General features: G+C 50.0%; 1 protein-coding gene and 1 pseudogene across 1 annotated transcript; both read left to right on the top strand.

Moving 5' to 3' along the window:
* The first annotated feature begins 7,881 nt into the window (after positions 1-7,881).
* LOC114503860 (keratin, type I cuticular Ha7-like) lies at positions 7,882-13,649 on the top strand. Its single transcript, XM_028521447.2, is given in 12 exon segments — positions 7,882-7,908; positions 7,910-8,051; positions 8,054-8,310; positions 9,341-9,423; positions 10,396-10,552; positions 10,842-11,003; positions 11,142-11,267; positions 11,658-11,700; positions 11,703-11,849; positions 11,852-11,876; positions 12,580-12,732; positions 13,601-13,649. Coding segments are annotated over 12 exon segments (1,371 nt in total).
* An 8,597-nt stretch (positions 13,650-22,246) lies between these two features.
* LOC114502502 lies at positions 22,247-25,799 on the top strand (annotated as a pseudogene).
* Positions 25,800-26,501: the final 702 nt, after the last annotated feature.

Genomic DNA, 26,501 nt, shown 5'->3' with positions numbered 1-26,501 from the left:
TCAGTTTCACTTGTTGGCAAGTGCTGGGTGTGTCCAGCAGAACGAAGCTCTCAGATCTCAGCCCACCCATGTACCGTGGTCCGAAGACCCATGTCAAGTTGGCCCTTCTTTGGGGCAGCACAGTATGGCGGCAAGAACGTGTGTTCTAGAGTCAGGCAGACCCGGGCTCAGACTCCACCTCTGCGACGCCAGCGGAGTGCAGTTGGCCAGGTTGCTGCACTCTCCTGAGACCTACTCCTTGGTTGTGAAATTAGAATAATTGTGCTTCCCTCTCACTGTTGTTGAGGGATAACCCATAGAATGTTCCCAGCATATAGAAGGTGCTCAATAAATATGGGTTTATGGGGTTCCCTGGGGACCAGCAGGGACAGTCTTTTCTTCCCCGAGGGAAAGAGGGGCTGACGAGGTGGTGGCAGAACCCAGTAGTAGCACCAGGGGCCACATTTTCCCATGTCGGTGGCCGGGAAGTTGGTCCATACACCCATCCACTTATAAACCATCACGAAAACCATCCACTGTTTTTACTGGAGTTCAATTTCTCACTCCAGGTGGCCTAACCGAAGTTTTTAATAAAGTATTCTTTGGGTTGTCAGAGGACAGGAATGTCCATTGGGTTCTCGGGCTTCCTTCTATCAGGTAAGCCCCAAGAGTCGTATGTTTTAAGGAGTGACCATAACCCTTTCTTGTGCCAGGGCCATGGAAGTCTGGTCTGTCCCCCACTTCTCTGGCTGGGTCACACTCTGAATAAACTCTCACTGTGGGACCCCCATGGCTACTAGGTATGGCAGGAAAGGCCACTCAGACACAGTCAGGACTGCGGGCTAGGGAGGCCAGTAGGTGGCTGGCCCAGGGCACTTGGACTTTGTGGTTTTACTCTTATAGCCTGAGGGTTCAGGGCTCCCTCTGGCACCACATCCCAAGCACTCCTCCTCTTCCTCAGGGTGATTCTCCCATTTGCACATCACGTTCTCCTTTGTGGTGTGGCTGCATCACGATGTGGTATCTGGTTTTGCTTTGGCCACAGTAATTTCAACCACATTGATTATTTTCTTCTCCCTGAGATGTTTGCTGCCTGGTCCAGTTTTGAGTCACCTTGCACTAACCTCATTGGTCTTCATTTAGCAAGCCCTGCACTCCTGATGTGCTGGTTGGTAATATTTCTTTCCACTTGAGTCTCTTCAGGCTCCTCCACCCACCATGTGTTTTGACTCCAAATGCCATTTTCCACAAATCCCAGCAAAGTGGAAAGGCATAGGGTTCGGGACCCTGGGGGCAGACGCTGGCAGCCACTGACAGAGCTTTGGGAAGGGACCATCACTTCTGCTCCCACCATTGTCCATGTGGGGAAGCCAAGAAAATCAAGGTGGAATTCTGGACTTTCCAGAACGGGGAGCATTTTAAATTTATATACTAGTTTGTGTGTGTGTGCACGTGTGTGGTCCATTATGTGAGATACCCAAGTCTCTGCCTTGTCCTCTTCCTAAGAACAAAATCAAATGTGTCCCTACTGATGACCCCTTACAATAATCTTCACAAGCTCATCTTTCCAACCTTTTTTTCAACCATGGATTTTCATTTAATGAGTATTCAAAAATCCCTCACCTTCTCACTTAATGCTGTCTTAACTTCTAAAAATATAAATACCAGCCCTGGCCAAGGGGCCCACTTGGTTGGAACATTGCACACCAAAAGGCTGCAGGTTCAAACCCAGGTCGGGGTGTGTATGGGAGGCAACCGATTGATGTTTCTCCCCCACTCTCTCTCTCTCTCGCCCCACACCCTTCTAAAAATCAATAAATATATCCTCAGGGGAGGATTAAAACATTTTTCCAAAAAAATACCAAACTCGTTTTATGATTAAAAGACACCTCATTTAGAATATAGATTGTGCTTGTTTTCAAAAGACACTCCCCCTATCCAAGATATCTTCCCTGTTTTGAAGATTCCCAAATGCCGCGCCCCTCTGATGTCATTCTTCTATTGAGAATCAGGGCTCCTGTTCAGGTGTGAGCCCCTGAGCTAATTCAACCTCTCTACCTGCCTGCAGGTGTCAGGAACCTCAGCAGCTCAGGAGAGTTTCTCCTTTTGTTCAAACAGCCCAGGTTGCGGTCTCCAGCTCCAGGCATTTATCTCTGACCCCCTGGTGGGCAGTCCCATCCACTACATTTCATACTCTCCAAACCTAGATTGCGCTTCTCTCCCTTGAGCCAACTCTTTGCCTCAACTTCTCAGCTTCCCTTACCATCACATTGTTGACCCAGGAGCCCAGGGGTGCCCTCAAGGACATTTTGGTGTATCCCTCCCTTCTTTGGTTTGCCATATACAGCAAATCTCTCAGCCTTATAGAGTCCTTTTATAACATCTCTGTCCTCCATCCCTTCCTTCCTGGTGGCACCACAGGTGGCTAGTAAGAGCCTCCTCCTGCCAATCTTTCAAGTTCCAGATCAAGTCTCTTTGATACTCTACATCCCTAACACTGCGACCTCTCCTTCCTCTGAGTTACGCGGTCTATCTCTACTGCTCTTGGTTTTTTGAGAAGGGGGAATTTCTCTGATTCATCTCTGTACCCTCCGTGGGACCTTGAGAGGGCATTGCTGTGTCAGGAGCACATGAATGTTGAATCACCTAAAGTAGGTCACTGGGACAAGGTTGCTGATGAAAGTAAACTCTGCCCCGGTGAATACTGCCCATATTTGTGCATATCTGTACATAGGTACTGGCCTCTTTTTCATACAAAATCATCCAAAATTTTATTCTAAAGCCCCATTTAAGGGTGGTAAGAATTACGGGGAATATATTCAGAGGAATGTACTCAGGATGGCAGGCAAGGGGACTTAGAACCATGCTGAATAAAGAACCAGGAGTGAGAGGCTCTCAGCCAAACTGGCGGCCATGGCTCACCTCTTTGCACAACCACATCAAAATTACAACTAAAATATAGAATAACCACCACTCAGAAACATCCGAAATGGAGTTGAATGGAAGTCTGACAACTGTGGAATTAAAGAAACCACATCCATCCAGACTGGTAGGAGGGGCGCAGATGCGGAACAGTCTGGTCCCTCACCCGTGTGTGGAGGATGAAAGTTCAGGAGGGATATCTTGGGAGAGAGGAGTCCCAGCCCTACATCAGGCTTCCAAGCCCGGAGTTCCAGTGCCAGGAAGAGAAGTCCCCACAAGTTCTGGCTGCAAAATCCAACAGGGGTCTGTGGAAGAAACTGTTAGAGTCTCAAGCAGTTCCTCTTAATAAACCCACACACAGACTCACCTACTCAGACTCACTCCCTCTGAGCTCCAGTACTGGGTGGCAGCTTGAATGGCACCAGTGACGTACTGGGAGAGGCTGAAGTGTCCGGCATTGGGGCGAGCAGAGGCATCATCCCTTTTCTGAGCTCTTCCCCTGCAGAGCCACGGAGCTAGCAGGCTGGTGCCATAAAGGTGGGCTAATACCAAGAGCCAAATACCAAGTGTTTGACCCACTTGGAGATCCCCAGAGACTCCACCCCACCCAACTTATGGGCCCACCCAAGCTGCCTTTCCATATGAATAACTGGTCTTTGCTCATGCTTCACAGCTTCCTAAATCCTCTCAAACAAGCAGCAGCTGGTCTCAGTGAGCTCCAGGCCAGACACTAGCAGCAACCAGATTAGTTTCATAGCTTTGCTTCACCTGGGAACCTCCAAGCCTAGCACAAATAGCAGCCTTCTCAGGTTGCTTTATAGCTCAGGAAGGGAGGATCTGGGCAAAACACAGGTTGGGGCTGACTTTGGCCTGTACCACCCAGGAAACTTCAGGGCCAGTGCACCCAGTGGACAGCTACAGATCACTTTGAAGCACCACCACCCTGCCCCTGCGCAGCTGATCCTCCATGGAGGGTGGAGGTTGGTCAGAGGACACAGCCAACCTTGCAGCTGACTGGCCTGGGTAAATCCTTCCCACTGATCTGCCAACAACAACCAAAGCTCAACTGCAAGAATACTTGAATACTCACCTTGAATACTCAGCTTGGGCGATAGGGTAGGCTGTGCCACTGGACCCTACAGGACACCTACTACATTAAGGCACAATACTAAGACACAGAATCAAAGCAGCTCTAATACATAGAAACAAACACAGGGAGGCTGCCAAAATGAAAAGACAAAGAAACATGGCCCAAATGAAAATAGATCAAAACTCAAGGAAAAGAGGTAAATGAAATGGAGATAAGGAATCTATCAGATGCAGAGTTCAAAACACTGGTTATAAGAATGTTCAAGGAACTTAGTGAGGACCTCAGCAGCATAAAAAAAATCCAATCAGAAACAAAGGATTCACTCATTGAAATAAAAAACAATTTATAGGGGAACAACAATAGAGTGGATGAACCAAGAATCAAATCAATGATATGGAACATAAGAAAGATATAAACAACCAATTAGAAGACCAACAAGGAAAAAGAATGCAAAACAAACAAAAAAAGAGGGCAGTATAAGCAGCCTCTGCTTATACTTCAAGAAGCATAATATTTGCATCATAGGGGATGCCAGAAGAAGAGAAAGAGCAAGAAATTAGAAATGTATTTGAGATAATAATAAAAGAAAATTTCTCTAATTTGGCAAAGAAAATAGACATGCAAGTCCAGGAAGCACAGAGAGTCCTAATCCAGTTGGACCCAAAGAGGGCCACACCGACACAAATCATAATTAAAATGCCAAAGGTTAAAGATAAAGAACCTTACAAGCAGCAAGAGAAAAGTAGTTAGTTACCTACAAAGGAGTTCCCATAAGATTTTCAGCTGATTTTTCAAAAGAAACTTTGTAGGCAAGAAGGGACTGGCAAGAAATACTCAAAGTGACGAAAAACAGGGACCTGCAACCTAGATTACTCTATCCAGCAAAGCTATCATTTAGAACTGAAAGGTGGATAAAGTGCTTCCCAGACAAGGTAAAGCTAGAGGAATTAATCATCACCAAGCCCTTATTATATGAACTGTTAAAGAGACTTATTTAAGAAAAAGAAGAAGATCAAAACTATGAACATTAAAATTACAGCAAACTCACAACTATCAACAACCGAATCTAAAAAAGTAAAACTGAAAACGAAAACAAACTAAGCAAACAATAAGGACAGGAACAGAACCATAGGTATGGGGATCCTTTGGAGAGTTATCAGCTGGGAATAGGGGAGGGGGAAGAGGGAGGGGGAGAACAGGGAAATGGTGCAGGGATCCAGAAGCATAAATGGTAGGAACAGAATAGACAGGGGCAAGTTAAGAATAGCATGGGAAAGGGAGAAACCAGAGAACTTACACACACGACCCATGGACATGAACTGAGGCAGGGGGATTGCTCGAGGGAACAGGGGTACTGGGAGGAGGAGGACAAAGGGGAAAAATTTGGGACAACTGTCATAGCATAATCAATAAAATCTTCTTAAACCAAGAAAAAACTATAGCTAGACATATGAAATAGAAAGATGAACAAGAAAAAATTCCCTGTGTGGTCTACATTCAAGTGAGAGCACAGGCAATAAATAAATAACTAAATAAACAAGATTTAACCCCCCCCCAGGAATTAGAAATCACACAGTAGTCACAAAGAGCCGAAGGTCTGACATGAGGCAGAATGACTGGATTCATCCTTTCTGGGACCCCATGGGGTAGCATGAGAATGCAAATGAAATAAAGGGCAAACTCGGACTTCCTTGCTAATGCATCCCCAGTGCCCACCACCTGTGCCTGCTCAGCAGCGGTAGGCACTCCATAACAAACATTTGTGAAATGAATGAATAAAAGAACACATGAACATGATAGGTAAAAACAGCAGGGAGGTAGATTTGTCCCTGCATAAAGAACTTTCTAGTAATGCCTATGCTGTCAGTCTCTGAAGGCAAAACTGGCTGTTATTTATCTCTTGACTCCACTGTCTTGCACAAAGCCTGGGGTACCATGAGCCGAGGGGCCAAGATGGCCAATGATGGGATGAGTCATCCTGGAAAATGGTGGTCCAGGCAACCAGTTAGAGGGAGGGTGTCAGAAAGCATTTACTGCCAGAGGGTCCTAGAGAGAGGACTTGGAGATCCCCTTTGGCTTGGGTATTTCATAACTGCTGCCTCCAGGCCCTCCTGGTGAACCCATTCATCTTAAGAATGGGGTCAAAGGCGCGTCTTCATTAGCATAGTCTGGAAGCTGGCTGGCTGCCCTCTTCCAGGGTCTATTAAATGGCTGGCCACTGGCTTGTTTGTTTTAGGAATAGAGGAGGCCATAAAACTTCTGATGCTCTGACCGTGTCTGAGGATTAAGAAAATTCAAATTTTGTTCTAGAATCTCCTAAGTCATGGCCAGTCCAGGTAGGGGCATTTCAAAGAAATGCGAGAAGTTTCAAAGGATGAGAGATCAAAGTTCTTCCGCGTGTGTCTTTTAAAATAAGGTGAGGAGGGACTCGGTGGGTGAGAACGCCAGTGTCTAGCAAGCAGGAGTGCTCAGAAAGATGGGGAGGTGCCTGAGAACAGGCACCCTAAGTCACCTCCCCCCTTAATTAGACTGTAGACTCCAATACACAGGGACGTAGTTTTACTTCTTGGGAATCGCAAATTCCCCAGGTTCATTCCCAAGTTTTTCCTCCACTTCCAAAGCTGCTCATCCGCTTCCCACTGGACAGGGGGAGTCTCCTTTGACCAAACCAGTTCGATACCTTGTATTCTCATTTTAATTCCGTTTACAATACTTGAATTTCTCACTTGACTTCTTGGACCCGTGAGTGGCTGAAGTGTGCTGTTGAGTTTTCAAACACCCAAATCAATCTAGAATTTAGGTTTCTCTTTTATTGCTCTGGCCGAGTGTTTCCCGCTAATATTTATACAGGAAACGTCCTTCTCTTTTTCTGTTCCTTTCCTTCAAGAGGAGGAGCCTGGCTATTTTTCTTCCTATCTGAGACCAGCGGCAGATCTTATCTTTGACTCGCCTTTACCTGAAGACTGAAGGGGGGTGGTGCTGGCATTCAAGGCTTCTCACACTCTGGGCTAACCACGGCTTCCCGGGGCTGGCATGTGTGTGTTCACTGGGAGCACCAATGCGGGCAGGCTCTTTTCCATTTCCCGGACGTGTTTGATTCTGTTCATTTTCTTCCCTATGAGAGATATTGTCTCTGCCACTCCTCATGGCATCATCCTTCAAAACACATTTTAAATGCTCCCTATTCTGTGAAGTCTGTTTTCTGGTCTCTCAATGTGATCATTTCTTAAAATTTTCACTGCTCCTTTATTTAAAAAAAATTTTTTAAAAAACACTCCTCCTATTGCCTTTATTAAGATCTAGGCCATTTATTTTCTCCTCTCTCTTATTAAAATCTAAACCCCCCACCCTCCACGCAGGCCAAGCAGTGTCCCGCCCTGGGTACTTCCCATGCATCTGCTGATACAAACTGATTGTGCTTTTCCTCTTTCCTCGGCCTGCCTGGTGGTCTAACAGTTGCGATTTTGCCATGACGAGAACATTCCAAGGTAGGAGAAGATCACGGGAGCGACAGAGGTTTTGAGGAACTTTGAGGAGTGTCTGGTCTCGGTCATTTCACAGATAAAAGCTGATGGGGGGAAGGAATTCACTGCCCCAGAATGTGGGCAGCTCGGCCAAGGGCTCCTTTTCAGTCTCTTTTCCAGGGCTCTGCCCGGATGAAAGCATCCTGTGTGGGCTAGGCCCCTTTCATGAACTCATTAACTCTTTACAGGAGACAAATCACTGACTAACCGAGGGATCGTATGACATTCACATAAATATTAATGAGCAAAATGCCAGTTTCTTGCACCGACTCCACTACAGGCCTATATAAGACCTAGAGGAGAAGGAAGGTTTTCGTTCCGAGCCATCCAGCCGTGGACGCGACAGGAGTCCAGCCTTTGAGCGCCATGACTTCTGACTGCTGCAGTTCTTTCCCTCCGTGGGCAGCTTTCAGAGGCCGAGGCTGCCCCCCCTGGCCTCTCGGCCACCCTGGCACATGCCAACCGTGTCCGTGTGGGGTCGACCCCTCTGGGCCGGCCCAACCTCTGCCTGCCCCAAAGCTGCCACACCGCTTGCCCCTGCCAGGGACCTGCCACATTCCTGGCAACATCGGAATCTGTGGTGCCCACGGTGAAGGCGTCCTGAACGGCCACGAGAAGGAGACCATGCAGTTCCTGAACGACCGGCTGGCCAACTACCTGCAGAAGGTGCGGCAGCTGGAGCAGGAGAACGCGGAGCTGGAGACCAAGATCCGGGAGTGGAGCAAGTGCCACGAGACCACCGTGTGCCCCAACTACCAGTGCTACTTCAGGACCATCGAGGAGCTCCAGCAGAAGGTGAGGTTCGTGGTACTCCAGATCACGGGTTGGCCAACTATGGCCCGGGGGGCCAAATCTGCCTGCTGCTTGATTTTGTAAATAAAGTTTATTGGCACAGCTAGCTCGTTCATTGATGTATGGTCTATGGCTGCCACTGTAGTGGCAGAGTCATGACAGAGGACTCATGGTCTGTGAAGCCTAAAATATTTAGTATCTGGCCCTTTATAGAAAAAGATGACTGACCTTTGCAGGCTATGTCTGGGGCCTGGACTAGCAGTGTGAGCTGCACCAGCTGGAACGCTTTTTAGATTGTGGGAAGAGGATCTCTACAGTGAAGGTGAATGGGGGTGTGTCAAGGATGAGACGTCGGAGTAGGCTGTCCGGGGTTCTGAGCTTATGCTCACGTACTTACAATTCCTAAACTGTAGTTGCAGAAACAGTACGACCTAACGGCTGGTGCAAGCAAAAGGGGTCTGAGGAGCACGTTCTAGTGTCCTGTGTGAGCCGGGGTGTATCCAGCGGCGGCACTGGCCTCTCCTCTGCTGTCCCCTTGATCATCAGGTCAATGTTTCCTAAGAGCCTGCATCCCAGTTGTGGAGACAGGAAGACACAGCTTGTCAGATGGGGGCCAACTGGAATCTTGCTGGATTCAGAGAAGACCTCTGAGGAGGTTGACCAAACCAGTGGTGGAAAGGACTTCTTCTTGGGAACGGACCCCACCTTATCTAAAACTCCCATAACTAGCCATTGTTCTCTGGTCCTAGACTCCAGGTCTTCTGGTTTATGTCTGCTGAGCGCCACATCTGGCAAACGAAGTCTTTGTTGTACGTTCAGTTTGCTACTACCCTCCCGTCTCCAGTTCCTCAGACGAGCACCCTCGGGCACCCCCCGCCCACCCTGCACCGTGGCAAGCATCTCGTGCGTGTTTGCGAGTTTGTGTTGTCTGAGGGGATGCTGTAGTTTGAACTCCAGCTGACCGGACTTCCTTTGACCTGAGGCCACAGACGGTCTGCGCACAGTGACTCACGGAGCTGCGTTCTTTCCCCAGATCCTGTGCGTCAAGGCTGAGAACAACAGGCTGGTCGTTCAGATCGACAGTGCCAAGCTGGCTGCAGATGACTTCAGGACCAAGTGAGTTGGGGTTGGACGGGGGAGAGGGAGGAGCCAAATGTCTCTCCTGGCTTCTCTCTTGTCATGCAGTTGACACCAGCGATGTAATCAACCAGGTCCCAAACCGATACTTCCAGCAAGAGAAAAAAAGGGCATTAAGCTCAAGAGCTTAGAAGAAGCACCTCCCCTCCAATCCACATAATTGTTTTAGCCATTATAGTCTACGACATGATTTAGAATTGTCAGCCACTTGGTTCTATTGTAAGAAGAGCCTGGTGAGGCAGGCTGGGCAGTGGTGGCCTCTTCTTTATGGGGACATGGAGGCTCAGGGCACTGGAGTGACCTGCCAGAAGTCACGTGGCTACTGAGTGGCAGAACTGGAACTCGGGCCCGATTCCCTACTCTGAGGCCACTCCCTAGGCAACTGCTGCTTCAGCGAGGACACGACTCCACACTGCAGCCAGACCAGGCTGACAGCGATGATAACCATGATGCCGTGGAGGCTCGTGAAGGCCCAAGGGTTCGTCCCACCAGAGCAGGAAGGGGCACGACACTTCTTTGTCCTTCTTCAGGGCACTGTGGAAGCCTCATTCCTCTTGAGCTAAAGAAAGCCATGTCCTTCCCCACGTCCTGGTATGGGACGTCTAATCCGGGGATCCCAAGGCCCATCTCAGTGGGGAGAACAGAAGAGGGGTGTCTGCAGTGGTCCTGCTGCACTGTCGTGGCCTGGGTGCTCTGCCGCCTCCTCTCTGGCCATCAGCCCCGTGTCCATCCCGGCATCCTCGGCCCTGGCTGCTCTGCCTGGTCCGTCTTAGGCACCTAGTGTTGAATGAGCAGGGGACACCTGTTGCTTTCTGGCCATGAGCGCACTACCCAGGAAAGGCCAGCTCCCAGTCAGACTGCGGAGAGAGGCCAGTGAGGGTATGGCTGTCAGGTGGGCCCTGGGGCCCCTTCTGCTCTTGAACCCCAACTCCTGCACCTGCCCCGGTAAAGGTACCACATGGAGCGCTCACTGCACCAGCTGGTGGAGGCCGACGTCTGCGGCCTGCGCAGGGCGCTGGATGACCTCACCCTCGCCAAGTGCGACCTGGAGGCCCAGGTGGAGTCCCTGAAGGAGGAGCTGCTCTGCCTCAAGAAGGACCACGAGCAGGTGGGTGGCTCTGTGTGTGGCCTGTGTAGGCTTCTGGGGGGTGAGTTCAGGCTCATTCAGGGGAAGAAATGAGTCTCTTGTTCCTGAGCAGGATGGGCGCTCGGCAGGCCCTGCCCTGCAGTTCCCTCATCCACTCAGATGGGGAATTCTGGCTTTCGGGGGGAGTGTGTCCTGCATCCACGGAGGAGCACCGGGAAATCGCTGGGGATGACGGACAGTGGAGATCATCGAGGCTTTGGGTGGAGGACAGGGGCACCCCTGAGCAGGTGTCTTCCTCCTGTGCCCACAGGAAGTGGACACTCTGAGGTGCCAGCTGGGAGACAAGCTCCGCATTGAGCTGGACACCGAGCCCTCCGTGGACCTGAGCAGGGTGCTGGAGGAGATGCGGTGCCGGTACGAGGCCATGGTGGAGACCAACCGCCAGGATGTGGAGCAGTGGTTCCAAGCCCAGGTGAGGTGGCCCGGGTGGCGGAGGGGGGGGGGGGGGACGGGGCTGCAGAGCCGGGGGGGGTGGGGGGCGGGGGGGCAGGGGAGCCCGGCTCCGTGGGTCGATGAGCTGACCTGTGTGATTTGATCCACTGTGCTTCAGTCGGAGGGCATCAGCCTGCAGGCCATGTCCTGCTCTGAGGAGCTGCAGTGCTGCCAGTCGGAGATCCTGGACCTGAGATGCACGGTGAACGCCCTGCAGGTGGAGCTTCAGGCGCAGCACAACCTGGTGAGCTCCTTCGTGTCCACGGAAGGCTCAGCTTGGCTGCCACTCGCGTGAGCAGTTCCAGATTCAGTACACGCCACCCTTAAATACAGACCAGGACACGGCTTCAACCCGGACCTCATTTCCTTTGCATTAAACATTCTCATGGATGCGGATGCTGAGGGAACGAACATTAACCCAGATGAGGGAGGTTCTGCCAACCTATCCGAAGGTCTGTGATGAAGAGCCACAGCCCATTGGCATGTTGGCAGTTCCTCCAGCTGGGGAACGCTAACAGGAATTGGACTGTTTCTCCGGGCTGGCAGCTTGGGTGTCAAGGGTTGTCTGCAGGGCCTGCGGGCAGGAATCCATCCATGATTTATAACTCGCTCCTCCTTTCCTTTGGCACCACAGAAGGACTGTCTGCAGAACTCCCTGTGCGAGGCCGAGGGCCGCTACGGCACGAGCTGGCCCAGATGCAGAGCCTGATCAGCACTGTGGAGGAGCAGCTGGCCGAGATCCGGGCTGACCTGGAGCGGCAGAACCAGGAGTACCAGGTGCTGCTGGACGTCAAGGCACGGCTGGAGTGCGAGATCAACACGTACCGGGCCTGCTGGAGAGCGAGGACTGCAAGTATGTCACCTCGTGTCTGTGTCAATGTCATGTGTAAAAGCAGGGACCTCTTATTGGCAATGACCTCAAAAGGAAAGGTGGCATTGCAGCCATCTTTGAAGACAGACTTGCACGCAGTTAGCTGGTGAGCTGCCTGGATGTAAGGAGGGTGTGCAGGAGTTTTCAGCTCATGCTGGCCATTGTGTTGACCACGTGACTCTCCTAAGTGCTAGCCACTGCCACAGGGGTTACCATACAGGGAGCTCAGTGCATTCAGGTTTTACTAAATTCTCTCTGGAAGAGGTAGCGGGTAGCTTCATACTCGGCATTAGAAACTGCTGCACGGGGACTAGCACCTACTCTCGTGCGGTTCCTCAGTGGAGCTGTCAAAAGGTAGGATGACTATTACAGCCCTTGGAGTGACGAGGAACAAGGTCAGGGGCTGTGTTTAAATGAAGAGCATGGCCGATGTCTGGCCTGCTCTTGTCCATTGCCTTTCTCTCTGCCTCGCGCCTTTCCTCACGGTGGGTAATGCTCATTTTACACACGGGTGCTCTGAGCTCGGGCCACAGCTTCCCTGTGGGCTCTGGCAAGTCACCCCCTTTCTGGAGGGTCCTCTCAGGTGTAAAGTCCTGTTGCCCCTCCAATTCTAAAGTGCCGGTATACTTTTGTCTTTGATGTACTTCCAATGCCAGTGTTATAGGCAGCTGTTTTCTCCCTGCAGGCTTCCCTGCAACCCGTGCGCGACCCCAGCCTCCAGCACCCCTGTCCAGCCCCTGCAGCCTGCGGCACCTGCTCCCCCTGCCTTGCCAGGCCTCCTCAGGCCTCCTGTGGGCCCTGCTCATTGCCTGGGTGATGACGTGTTCCTCAGCCCAAGGTACCGGAAAATGGAGAACTCCTTCGGCTCCCCCAGGCCTGCCATCCGAGCGTTACTTCCTCAGCCAGCCCAGGGAGACAGGCCGCGCGTGGGGTGTGTGTGGGGATGCTTCTTCGTTGTTGGGCTTTCCCGTTCAGCAGCTCAGCTCTGGATTTGTGCTTCCTTCCTCTCTCTTCTATGTTCTCTCTTCCACTGCTTCCTGGTCTCTCTGAGATGTGGCAGGTAGCCTTGTTTTTATTTTACCAATAAATTTCACTTCTGCAGCAAAAAAAGAGCCCTCTGCCTGCCGGTCTGTTTCTCCATTTCATGCCGACAGTGTTGCTGGGAGCTCCTTGGGCACCAGCTGTTCCCGGAGAAGCAGGGCTCGTGGCTCACTCACCAGGGTGGTTCTGGGAGAGGGCAAAGCCAGGGACGACTGGGGCTAAACTGGCACAGAGGAGACATACCTGGCTCTGAACCCACTCAAGCCTAGTTAGGGCCACATTCACACAGTTTTTAAGATACGCACACTAAATAAAACCCCCCTTTTACCTGGATGAAGCAACATGGTTCTCGTGCAAAGGAAAAGCTCCACCTAGAGGTTCTGCTGGGCGTCCTCAGAACACCCCGCACAAAGTCCGGTTTCGTGGTCTCATGCTCGATTTGAGCAAGACGCTGAGCTGGGCTTTATGGACATTGCCACCAAGGATCCCACAGAAACCCTGCAAGCAGGGAGCGCTGTTATTATTTCTGGCCGCAGAGTCAAGGCTTGAACCTCAGAGTCTTTGAACTAGGTGCAAAGCCCGTGTTCTGGAAGCTTTGAAGGGAAAAACACTTAAACAGGAGAAGGTGTACGGGGGTGGCTGTTCAAGTGTGGTCCTCCAACCAGTAGCAGCAGCAGCGTTACCTGGAAACTTGTTGAAGATTCAGATTCTTGAGCCTCATTCCCAGCCTTTCTGATCAGTAGTCTGGTTACCAAGACGTCCAGATGATTCTATGCACCCTCACGTTTGAGAACCTCTGGGCTAGGGAGTTTATTTGGGGAAATGAGCCCCTGCCTGGCCACACGCTCTGCAGAAGGTGTGGCCTTGCTCCCCTCATAAGTCCCACGGACGAGGAATGCCCCAGACCCCTGACATAGTGAATTTCTGTGGCGTGTTACGAAACTCTGGACATGTTCAATGGTGGTGATTGCTGAGCGTGTCAGACTGTCAGTCTAGAAAGGGTCGATCAAACTGAGCCACCCAAGCTCCTCCACAGGCCCCACTGGCAAGTCCTTCTGGCAGCTGCTGGGCTTGAAACTTTCGGGCAATAGACACATGGGCCCCAGGCTCCGTATTGAGGCAGCTGTGGCCGAGAACAGCATGTCTCCGGAAAGCAACACTGCAACTGGCCAAAGATGGGGGGCTGCGGGTTTCCTGTCTCTGGAGACATTCAAGCAGGGCCTTTGCAACCACCTGGTGGGGATGTTGAGGTGGGGACTCGGGTGTCTGATGGGGCTTGGATGAGCTGATTGTAGAGGGTCTTCTGGCCCCCAAATTCTATGACTCCAGCTTTCTAGGTCTTATTTGTCGGTGAAACCACAAATGTTCAAGTGGAGCCAACAAACCTATTCTTTTCCACTCCGTGAACTCTCTGAATCGAAGGTGCTTGCTGAGACATTTACAAAGTCTGGCTGATGGCTGTTGAGTCCAGCCCACCCTGGTGCAGGAGTGAGCACCATCCCGAGCCCCAGGGGTGGGGAAAGCTAAGCCAGGGCCTGGTTGCTCTGCCTCCAACTGCCCTCAAGCCCAGAATCTTACCTGGTGGCTCCTGTCTGTGCAGACAGGACTGTCGCTGGGGAGGCTTCAGGACTCCGGAGGAGGCTTTGGAAGAAGGGTCAAAGGCTGTCAAGCCCTCCTCTCCCCTCCACTGCGCCTCTGCCTTGTTTCCCAAGTGGTGGAGGTGTCTGGGCACAGGTGACACACCTCTGAGGCGCTTACTTAAGAGTGGGTCCCCATAAGAAAGAACCATTTTGATGAAGCTTAATTTAGCCCTTGGCCCAAACACCTTCACCTGCTCCTTTGTACTTAAATAGCTCCTTTCATCCAACAAGTTCAAAGCTGTCTTAACAAAATAAACGCAGTTGTTCTTGAACATGACAGAGTGGACAAGCATTGTGTTTGTTCAGGAGAGCGAGAAGTGAGTCATTCGGAGATTGAGGGAGTCTTCTGGTGACACGAAGTGAGTCAGTGGGGCCCCGGGATGGCTGACCTGTATTTCTCAAGTTCACATCCCATGCCCTGTCATTTGTAATTATAACATTAGCTTTCACGAGACATTGTTTGTGCATGTGTGCGTGTGTGAAGTGGTTGGAGTTCCTGGGAAGGAATGCTGGGTGGAGGGGCCCATTAGGCTGGGGGAAGTGTGAAGAGCTTCCCTAGAAACCCAACAGCCCATCATTACCACCATCACTATCATCACCGCCACCGCAACCATTGTTTTCTTCATCCTCATCCTCATCACCACATATTTTCATCATCACATTGTAATCGAAGGTGACATTCATTGAACTCTTACTATAAGCCAGGCACTAAGTTACAGATAAGCTTATATGCACAAACACATTGAATCCTATAGCAGTTCTATAAAGCCAATGCTTTTGCTAGCCTCATTTTTGCAGATGAAGAGCTGAGGCTCAGAGAGGTTAAATAACACACCCCAGGTCACACAGCTACTATGTAGTGAAGTCAGGATTCAAAGCCAGGCAGTCCGCCTCCAGCAGCTGCTCTCAACCTCTGTACTTGGCAGAGGCTGAGTCTCAGATTGTGTCCACAGAACCTTAATTGCCCCCAGCGCTTTTTCTCAAAGGAAACAAGAGAGTGTTTATGCTGGAGAAGCCATTTCTGAGGATTTATGCCACACAAGGGGGAGCGAGGAATGGAATTCCTATGGCAACTCAAAGTAGCACGACCAGCCTGGCCATTTCAATGCCTGGGAGTCATCATAGAAGGTCACTCTATCCCCTGCCATTACTACAGCGCGTTTTGTCTATTGAGGAAGAGGAGGAGAAGGAAAAATTGTCAGAGCCCCTTACACATGTTCAGCATTTTACCATTTACAAAGCACTTTTGTATGTGTTTCTCAGGTCGAGCCCCCTTCCTTCCAAGCCCCAAGGGAGACAGAACCAGTGTCACCACCCCACGCTGCCGTGGGAGAAGTTCAGGGTTAGGGAGGCGAAATGCCCCCCTCAGTTCTCACGGCTGGTCTCACCCAAGCCTGAGTCCTCTTGTTCCCAGTGCATTGCCCTTTCCCTGCACTGAGCCACGCAGGGCTGTGCTGGAGGTATGTCTGGCTAGCACTGCACACTGAGGCCCACTCTCAATGCTGGGGAAGGGGGGCCGAGATGCATTTACACGGAGGGTATTGTAGGGCCTGGGGTTCTCCCCAGGGCTGATCTTCCTGGTGCTTTGTCCCACTGTGCAATGTCCTCCCCACCACACCACGTTTAGACTGAGCTTCTGGTCTTTGGCTGTTTCTTGGCCTCTCTCAGCGGGAGCTCCCTCTTGATGCTGTTTTTTGGTATCGAAATCTCCCTTGGCTCCCTTCCCCTTCCCTGGTTGTCAGAAGTGCTCACCACATGCTCAGCCCTTCCCACCAGCCTCCAAGGCCCTGCAGGAGGACAACTCCACCCCTACCCTGGGATCTGAGGCGGCTGCACTGTCTGCTCACCAGCAGGTGTCACTCTGTGTCTCCCCATGGACCTCATTCCCCTTTCCAGTCTTTCACCTGTTTGGTTTAGCATTGCCGCTTTTCTTTCTTCTGCCCCCTACCACATCCCAGAAGCCTCCTTCACCTGCTTGGAAACACATCTCAGTGCCTATGGGAGGGGGACGCCGCTGTGGGGCTGAAGGGATGGGCAGCCCCCCACCTGTAGTCTCCGAAATGACAAGCACCAAATACCAAAATAACGAATTACTAGGCCTGATTGAAGCAAAGATTCTTAAAAGGGGGATCAGTTGTATGAATTCCACCTTGTTCCCCTACAGAACAGGGTCACTAACACACCTTGGGGACACAGGTAAATCATCTGAAACGACCCCAGCCCCCAGCCCCTGGCTGAGGATCATGAACTGGGTTGAAAAGCCCCGACTGGAGCTTGGGGCAGGAACAGGAGTGGGAAGAAGTGGGACGGGGGAAGAAGGAAACTTTGGGGGTTGAAGGGACCAATTATATTACTTTATATTACAGTTCGCTGTGGACCTGTCTGATCAACAGGACCAAGAGCTCATGGAGGAAGGGGGGGTCATCTCCCTACTGCCCCCTGTCCTCCTGTCCCCAGCCCTGGGACTATACCAGGTGCTTGGTAGCTGTTCAACAAATGACCACTTTCCTGAATGTCATACATACAGTCCTCTAATTATATTAAACACAAACGTATTCCCAAATGTCCATCTCACACCTTTTAAATATCTCACCTCCTTATGTTTTTATTTCTCAATATTTGAGGGGTCCCATATGAGCCTGAATTGCTTATAAAAAGATTACCCTCTATCAGAACTGTGATTCTTCTTCATCATTTTAGTCCCGTGCCCAGCTCAATAAATGCATTTTGCATAAAATTGAATTAAATAAAGAAAGTGGGTCTGATAGTCCATTGACTGCTCAGTTTCCCTCTGAATGAATAAAATTTGCAGCTATTCCAATTAGGAAGTCAAGACAGTACATGAAGTCTGATCCTAACCTGAGGGAAGTCATGGAGACCTCCTAAGGCCAGAGTCCCATTTTCCCTATTAATTCAAGCAACAAGTTCACTCAAGCCTGTTGATATTTTGAAAACACAACAAGAAGAAGCTAGATTTACAAGGGGTGGCAGCAGTATGTTAACTCACCAGCCAGTCCATCTGCCGTCTCCCTCCTGAATGCTTGTGTCATTCCCCCTTCTGCAGGGAAAAAGGAACCTCCAGGTAACGTGGGTGACCTGTTCTTCCCCACATCTTCTGTGTGGCTGTTGATGAGCCGAGACCCGAAGCATGCAGGTCTGACTCCCTCTGCTCCTTTCTTCCCTTCTCCTCTGCACACCCTATTCGTTCTGGAACAGGTAGCCTGGCCCTGTTGTGAACTACACTGCCTGCATGTAGACAGTGTGTTTCTCAGCCACAGACAAATCTCAGACTGGATCAGGGAGGTGATGCTCTGGTCTGGACACTTTGGAACAATGTCACTTCTTTCGGAAGCCTCAGAAGCTGTGGTCTCGTGTCTACGGGTCTTCTTTGAGTCATCGCTGCTTACATCTCCCAGGACAGCAGCAGGGTGGACCACTCTTCTGTTCACCAGTTTAGGTTGTCTTGGTTACTTCTCAGTTTTGCATCCTTCAGGTTCATTCTTGTGAAGGCGGGGTAGCTTTGTCCGATACGCGTGGCTCCATGTGGTTCTGAGGGTTCCTTCTAGGGTTCCTTCTAGAGTTCCACCTTCCATCTTCTTTATGTTCTTTCCTCTCGTACTAAACACATTGTCCCTAGTTCCATCTCTCTCCATTTTTCTGATCTTGCTGCTTCGTACACATATTCTGTTTTGGCTTGTCAAGTCAGTCCTTGAATCTTCTCATACTGGGAACCTGCATGCTCTTCCTGGACTAGAGCCTCTGCAAGGCTATGCTGGCCAATCAGTAGATAAGACCACAGAGCTTGGTGGATGCTCTGGCATTGAGTCTATGCTCAGGGGAAACCTGAGCATAGGAAGAAACCTAAGCAAGGAAGGCCCGATGGAGGAAATGGTTCCTTGCTGGAAGCCAGCATGGCAGAGCAGGCTGACAGGAGTCCAGGAGCAGGAGGCCGTGCTGCTCCTATGAGCAAATGCCCATCAGCCTGATTCACAGGCCTTTCCATTTGTCCCCATCCCAGAAGTGAGGCAGGAACTTCCTACTGACTGCCACTGCCCAGCCTTGCGTCCTTCCTCTGCACAGTCTCAGTGATGCCTGCCTCAGGACCCACCTATTTCTTCCCCTTTAATTGCCTTGGGAGAAAACAAAGAAATTTTGATTTTATTATAAGCCTAGGGCTTCTTTGTAGTGTGATGGGGCATCTTAATGGCATTTAATAAGTGGTGATAATGGCCTTGGAGAAGGCAGATGAAGGACCTTTTTTTGAATCTGAGACTCAAATGGAGAGCCACAAGAATATTATCATGAAAGCTTGATGGGGAGAAGGACTCCAATAAGTTGTCAATAAAACTCCACTCTGGCTGGTAGCCAAAGCCACAGTAGAGGTTGCATCTTCCACCCAAGATGCAAGGGGTACCTGGTGATGCTTGTAATTATGCAGCTTATGTGTATATTCAGAGCTTTGGCCACCTCTTCCAGGTTTTCTGATGCCTTCCTTCATCCCTCAGATCAACCCCAAGTACTCCAAGCTTGCCTTGATAAGTCCCCTGCTTTTGCTGTGTCTCAGCATTTTCTCTCCTGGTAACCAGGTCCTTGGATTCACTTTCATGACCATAGAGCCATCCTTGGTATCTTTTAACCTTTGGTTTGGTTCTTAAACTAGGTTATGTGTAGCCCAGTGAGCCCAGGTCAGGATCAGTACATCTCCCTGGTGTACCAGTTTCACTTAGAGAATTGGGCAAAAGGTTAGACAGTTTAACTGGAAATTTTGGAATGATTTTTAAAATCAACATGGGTATATTATGGACTATAAAGTCAATTCACATGATGCTTTAAGATCAGCTTCAGACTTCTGGTCAAGATGGAGGTGTAGGTAGTCAGGCTTCACCTCCTGAACACAAAAAGGACTACAACTAAATCTCAAAACAATACTCAGAACTGTCAGAAAACCGAACCATATGGAAGTGGTTCGCAACAAGGATTTAAAGAAGCCACATTCATCCAGATGGGTAGGAGGGGCGGAGATGCAGTGACGAGGCAGAGAGGTAAGGAAACTCGGTGTGGTACAGAGAGGCAGTGGTGGAGGCAGAAGGGGCGCAGTTGGTCCCACATTCATGTTTGGTAGATCAAAGTCTGGGGAAGGATACCTTGGAAGCAAGTGATCCCAACCCCAGGGTTTTAGCACTGGGAAGAAGAATCCCCATACCTCTGGCTGAAAAACCAGTGGGGGTTGGAGTGATGGAAAAAAAAAAAACTGCTAGATTTTCAGAAAACTCCACTTAAAGGGCCCACATGATCTTAAAACATATGCAAACCCACCCACTCTGGGATTCAACTCCTGGGCAACACCTGGGAGGGTGCCAGTCACATACAGGAAGTTGATGAAGTGACTGGAAGTGGGGAAAGTACTGGGAAAACCCCCAGAGGCCAGACAGTGGCACAGTCCCCTCTCTGAGCCCTCCCAAACACAGAGCCACAAAGTGGTGAAGTGGGTTGCCCCACCCTGGTGATTACTTAAGGCTCCAACCACACAGTTTATAGGTGCCTTTTACAGGGAGTCAAAGCAACTCTGCCTAATACACAGAAACAAACACAGGGAGGCTGCCAAATTGAGGAGACAAAGAAATGTGGCCCAAATGAAATAACAAGACAAAATCCCAGAAAAAGAATTAAGTGAAATGGAGATAGCCAACCTATCAGATGCAGAGTTCAAAACACTAGTGATCAGGATACTCAAAGAATTCATTGAGTATGGCAACAACATAAAGAAAGAAATGAAGCTTACACTAAGTGAAATAAAGAAAAATCTACAGGGAACCAACAGTGAAGAGAATGACGCTGGCATTCAGATAAACAATTTGGAGCTCAAGGAATAAACATTCAACCAGAAAAGAAAGAAGAAACAAGATTAAAAAAAAAACAACCCCAAAATGAGGATACTATAAGAAGACTCTGGGACATCTCCAAATGTGCCAACATCTGAATCATAGGGCTGCCAGAAGGAGAAGAGAAAGAGCAAGAAATTGAAAACTTATTTGAAAAAAATATGAAAGAAAACTTACCTGATTTGGCAGAAGTCCAAGAAGCACAGAGAGTCCCAAACAAGTTGGACCCAGAGAGGACTACACCAAGACATATCATAATCAAAATACCAAAGGTTAAAAATAAAGAGAGAATCTTAAAAGCAGTGACAGAAAAGCAGAGAGTTACCTACAAAAGAGTCCCCATAAGACTTCCAGCTGATTTTTCAAAAAGTTTGCAGGCAAGAAGGGACTGGTAAGAAGTATTTGAAATGATGAAAAGGAAGAACCTACAACCTAGATTACTCTACCCAGCAAAGCTACCATTTAGAATGGAAGGTCAGATAAAGTGCTTTCAGGACAAGGCAAAGCTAAAGGAACTCATCATCATCATCACTACATGAAATGTTAAAGGACTTATTTAAGAAAAATAAGAAGATCAAAACTATGAACATTAAAAAGGCAACAAATTCACAACTATCAACAATGAATCTAAAAAAAACCACCCCAAACTAAGCAAACAACCATAACAGGAATATAAGTATGGAGATTATTTGAAGGGTTAGCAGCTGGGAGGGGGAAGAGGGAGAATGGGGGAAAAATTCAGGGATTAAAAAGCATAATTGGCAGGTACATAATAGACAGGGGTATGATAAGAATGGTATAGGAAATGGAGAAGCCAAAGAGCATATGCATGACCCATGGACATGAACTAAGTGGGGGGGGGATTGCTGGAGGAAAGGGGGTGCTGGTCAGAGAGGGTCAAAGGGGGAAAAATTGGGACAACTGTAATAATATAATCAATAAAATATACTTTTAAAAAAATCAGCTTCAAAGGTTTTCAGGCTTGTGGAGGCCCCTCTGGTCTACCTCCCAACTCTTCCAGTTACCTGCTCACTCTGTCCTAATGCTGTGGACACCCTCGTGGAAAAGCCCGCCAGCACCTCCTAGTCCTTTCTCGCCTGCCTCCAGATCCTTACCTAGGTAATTGGAATGCATTATGTGGCTCTCTCAGCTTGCATTTTTTTCAAACTCTCTTTCAAAATGACCTCTCCTCCGGACCCTTCCCTGACCTCAAACTAATCATCGAAGCCTCTCCCTTTAAATTCCTCTATAATCCTTCTAAGTGGTGCACAGGAGGTGACAACACCAGCTGCTCCATCCTTCTCCGCCAGTCCCTATCCACCTCAAGGCTCCAAGCCTTGGGGTGTTGCAGCATTGAAAGGTTCTTCTCTTAAAGCAGATGGGAAGGGTGTCCATTGCTGCCACTTCATACAAGTCCTCCCCGACTCAATCCCAGTCCCTCTCTAGACATGCAGGTGGGCCAGGAGATGAGTCTGATTATAGATGTCCAGGACCATGTGATATAGCAGAATGTCATTGGATGGACCAACTCCCAGTTAACAAGGGCAGTTACTTGGGCTAGACAGTGTAGCCTCTTTGAAGGTCTACCACAAAACCTCTGATTTCATGGGTGATAACTGCCTGGAGAGGAGTCCTGACTTAGCAAGAAGCCCAAGTACAGAATTTTATGGGACAATGGGACTCGTCTGAGGAAAGCAAATAACAGGACTGAAGGGAAGGGCATTTGAAAGTAGTGAAGATGTAAAAGGAAAAAAGACTTTATAGTCTATGTCCACACCCTTAGCGGGGAGGGTATAAAGGTTCCCAGGAGAAGGAGACCCACACGCTCCTTGGAGAACTGGGACTCTGTCTTTTGCTGGGTACCTAGCTCCCTCCCAGCACCATGCCGTACAACTGCTGCCTGCCCAACCTGAGCTGCCGCTCTGGCTGCCCCTCCCGGCCCTGCGTGGCTCCCAGCTGCCACAACATTCCCCTGCCCGGGGCCTGCAACATCCCCGCCAACGTGGGCAACTGTGGCTGGTTCTGCGAGGGCTCCTTCAATGGCAGCGAGAAGGAGACCAGGCAGTTCCTGAATGAACGCCTGGCCAGTCCCTGGAGAAGGTGCGGCAGCTGGAGCGGGAGAATGCGGAGCTGGAGTGCCGCATCCAGGAGCGCTGCCAGCAAGCAGGAGCCGCTGATGTGCCCCAGCTACCAGTCCTACTTCCGCACCCTTGAGGAGCTGCAGCAGAAGGTGGGGGCCTTGCTGTCATTGCTAAGCAAGGGGAGTTCGCCATGATTCTCCATCTGTGGCAGAGAAATGTGTGTCTTGCTTCTATGTCATCATAATGTTGCTTCCCCTTTTTATTTCCAAAGTAGCTTTTTTTAAGCCATTTTATAGAGGTGGATGGTGTTCTGTTTTATTTTCAATCCTCACTAAGCAACCTCTTCTTCTCCAGATCCTGTGCACCAAGTCTGAGAACGCCCGGCTGGTGGTACAGATTGACAATGCCAAGTTGGCTGCGGATGAACTTCAGGACCAAGTGAGTTTATTCAGGATGTGCACCGGGGTTTGCTTTTTTTGTTTAACCTCCAGTTAAAGAAAAGGGATTCCTGTAGCTTTCCTGAAAAATGGTTTCATCTATTGGTCATGAAGGGTTCTACAGAGATTGAGGGGGAACCCAGCAAAGGAATCACAAATACAGATGAGGACTCAAATCAATCTGTTGATTTTTGGATCAATATTGGGTCTTGATAGCCTCCAGAACCCTCTGTCTCTTGGTTTCACTCTTGTGGAAAGTGGGAAGACAAGATGAATGGGGTTATGAAAGACCATCCCCATGAATCCTGGGGGCCTGCCAGTTACTGCTCTGATCCTATCCGTGTGCAGGTACGAGACGGAGCTGGGCCTGCGGCAGCTGGTGGAGTCAGACATCAACAGCCTGCGCAGGATCCTGGACGAGCTGACCCTGTGCAAGTCCGACCTGGAGGCCCAGGTGGAGTCCCTGAAGGAGGAGCTGCTCTGCCTCAAGAGGAACCATGAGGAGGTGAGACCAGAAATGAGAAATGAAGAAGAAAGAAATTTGATTTTAGTGTCAGGCTGAGGGTGGCTTTAGTGATTTCCTTTAAAACTACTAACACTTCATAATGACAGAAAAAATGAAAAGGTAAAACCTATCCAGAAAAGATGTCTCTTACAAACAAAACTGAGTTTCCCTGACCACCCCACCAGCTTGTGATTGGCTACGGAGTTGTCGAATGACTCCCTACACTGTTGTATTCATGTTGTAGTCATTTCTCATCCCCAAAGGCCAAACAACCGAGCCCGGTGAACCCGGGTCTCTACTCTTTCAAAGTCTTGGTGAAGAGTAACCTGGGGCTCCTTCTTCTCTATCTTGGGAGGGGCCATTAAATGACTTTCTTACTTGATGTCAAGAATTATTTGACACACAATCTGAAATTGAACAGTCAAGTCTTTGTACTATGAGGTCATCTGCAGCCAATCAGCAGACTGGGAAAGTAGAGCATTAGTCTGTCCTTCAGTGGCATCCAAGCAAGTCCTTGGGAATCTTTTTGAGTCCCAGTACAGTCATGGTTGAGGAGGGAGCTGGGCCACGTGGAACACAGACCACTTTGCCTTGAACTGTCATAGACTGTTCCACTAAGTTTCTTTCCTGAGAAAATAGACTAGCAGGGCTTCAAGAAGCAATGCCATTTCCTTGAATCTATTCTTCATTGAGGATAGTTACTCTTGCTTTTTTTGCACCCACAGGAAGTCAACACCCTGCGTTGCCAGATTGGAGACCGCCTCAACGTGGAGGTGGACGCCGCCCCCACTGTGGACCTGAACCGCGTGCTCAATGAGACCAGGTGTCAGTATGAGGCCCTGGTGGAGACCAACCGCAGGGATGTGGAGGAATGGTTCACCAACCAGGTGGGTGCCTCAGCACAGGGCCACTCAGGACCTTGGGACCCTCAAGGCAGAGTCTGATCCCGTGTCTTACCTTTGGTGTCTCAGACCCAGGAGCTAAACAAGCAGGTGGTGTCCAGCTCAGAGCAGCTGCAGACCTGCCAGGCGGAGATCATCGAGCTGAGACGCACGGTCAATGCCCTGGAGATCGAGCTGCAGGCCCAGCACAACCTGGTGGGTATGGCCACACCTCCTGGTGACAAGGTGAGGGTCGGGGAACCAGAGTCACTGGTAGGCCTTTTGGGTCACAGTTCTCCTGAACTCTTGAGGCTGTGACTTGCATGGAACTCCGTGGAGGGACGTGTTAAGGGAGCAGCTCTGTGACCTTCCTTATGTCCCCCCACAGAGGGACTCCCTGGAGAACACGCTGACAGAGACGGAGGGCCCGCTACAGCTCCCAGCTGTCCCAGGTGCAGTGCATGATCACCAACGTGGAGTCCCAGCTGGCAGAGATCAGGAGTGACCTGGAGCGGCAGAACCAGGAGATACCAGGTGCTGCTGGACGTCAAGGCCCGGCTGGAGTGTGAGATCAACACATACCGGGGCCTGCTGGAGAGCGAGGACTGCAAGTGAGTGCCCGGCAGGGGGTGTTTGAGGATGCCATGCACACATGCAAGCACACCCACCACTGGACTCAGGAAGGGATTGCGTGTCTGGAAATGATACTATGCCTTCACACCAGACATGCTCACATTAGAACCCAGAAAACACCAGTATCACCCTCACTAAAAACATAAAAGGCGAGAATTGCTTGATGTCCACACAAAAATTGTGCAGCCAAGTCTTTGCATGCTGCTGTGATAATATTGATGAAGATCAATGATATTCTTTACATTTGATTTTACTATATTTTGTAGAGGGTACACTTCATATACAACCTCATCTGGTCTCACGTAACAGGTGAGGACAGGGAGGCTGGGCCAGTATTCTCCCCACTCTGCAGGTGAAGAAACTGGGACTTGGGGAAGTTAAGGGGTCTTCCCAAGGTCACAAGCTAGGAAATAGACAGTGCTGGAGTGAAGCGAGAGTTTCAGGGTTTCTGTCTAGAAGTTCGCAGTATTTCATAGGGAGAACTGTGAGAAATTTGAACATGAGCTTCATAGCGACTGAGCCTGTAGCCTGTCTGTTACAGGTCAGCCCACGTCCTGACAGGCATTTCATTCTTGGGGGCTCTCTGGCTTATATTACAAGTCTCCCTCAATTCAACTTTCCGTATCATTCTTTTTTCTCCAGGCTGCCCTGCAACCCCTGCGCCACCACCAACGCATGCAACAAGCCATCGGGCCTGTGTCTCCAGTCCCTGTTGCCCCCTGCACCCCCTGCGCTCCCTCTGTTGCCTGCACACCTTGTGTACCCCGGCCCCGCTGTGGGACCCTGCAGCTCCTTTGTGCACTAGAGCCCAGGGGCTGCCAGAGGAGCAAGGAGGCAGGGCCCAGGGCTCCCCAGCTTTGACCTGGCCCTGGTCCAGGGACACCAGGGCCTGAAGGCACACTTTGCACTGCCAGAGCTGCCCAGTGGTCAGCCAAGAAAACTCACCCACCTACTCCAGACCACTCCCTGCTCACCCTTTCCTAAACTGGGGTCTGTTCCTTCTTTGCTTTTCCAGAGAACCTTCCTAAGTCCCAGAGGCCTTCCCTTGGATCCTCCTAATAAACTTGACTTTCCTGGCAAAGCAGATGCTTTTCTCATTGCTATTCATTTGTTTCGCCACGCCTATCACTTGAGCACTCTATAAAAAGCCACTTGAAAGTCAGGCCGTATAATGACCCGACTCTTGGATATGGAGCCGTTCCATGCCTGGTGGGCAGAGGGCTGAGGCAGGGTGGCAGGAGGAAGGGCGGGGCAGCTGCAGGGCTGGGGGTCCTCTCTCCTCTTGACCATCACTGATTTCTTCCCGCACTGTCCCCTCTTGACCTGGACATCTGCTAGAGCCGATCGTATCCAAGTCCAAAGAGGGGAGGCATAAGTTGGGGCCAGAAAGAGGCTCTGAAAAGCTCACCTTTTCTAGGCAGGAAGTTCTAGGGTCCAACACTGTGTCACCTGGGTTATTGGTGGTCCCAGTGGCCTCAGGAACACCTAGGGAAGGGACCCGCTGACT

The sequence above is a fragment of the Phyllostomus discolor genome, chromosome 8 (genome assembly GCF_004126475.2).
Source record: "Phyllostomus discolor isolate MPI-MPIP mPhyDis1 chromosome 8, mPhyDis1.pri.v3, whole genome shotgun sequence".
Lineage (NCBI taxonomy): Eukaryota > Metazoa > Chordata > Mammalia > Chiroptera > Phyllostomidae > Phyllostomus > Phyllostomus discolor.
This window is presented reverse-complemented; position numbering and strand designations above follow the sequence as displayed.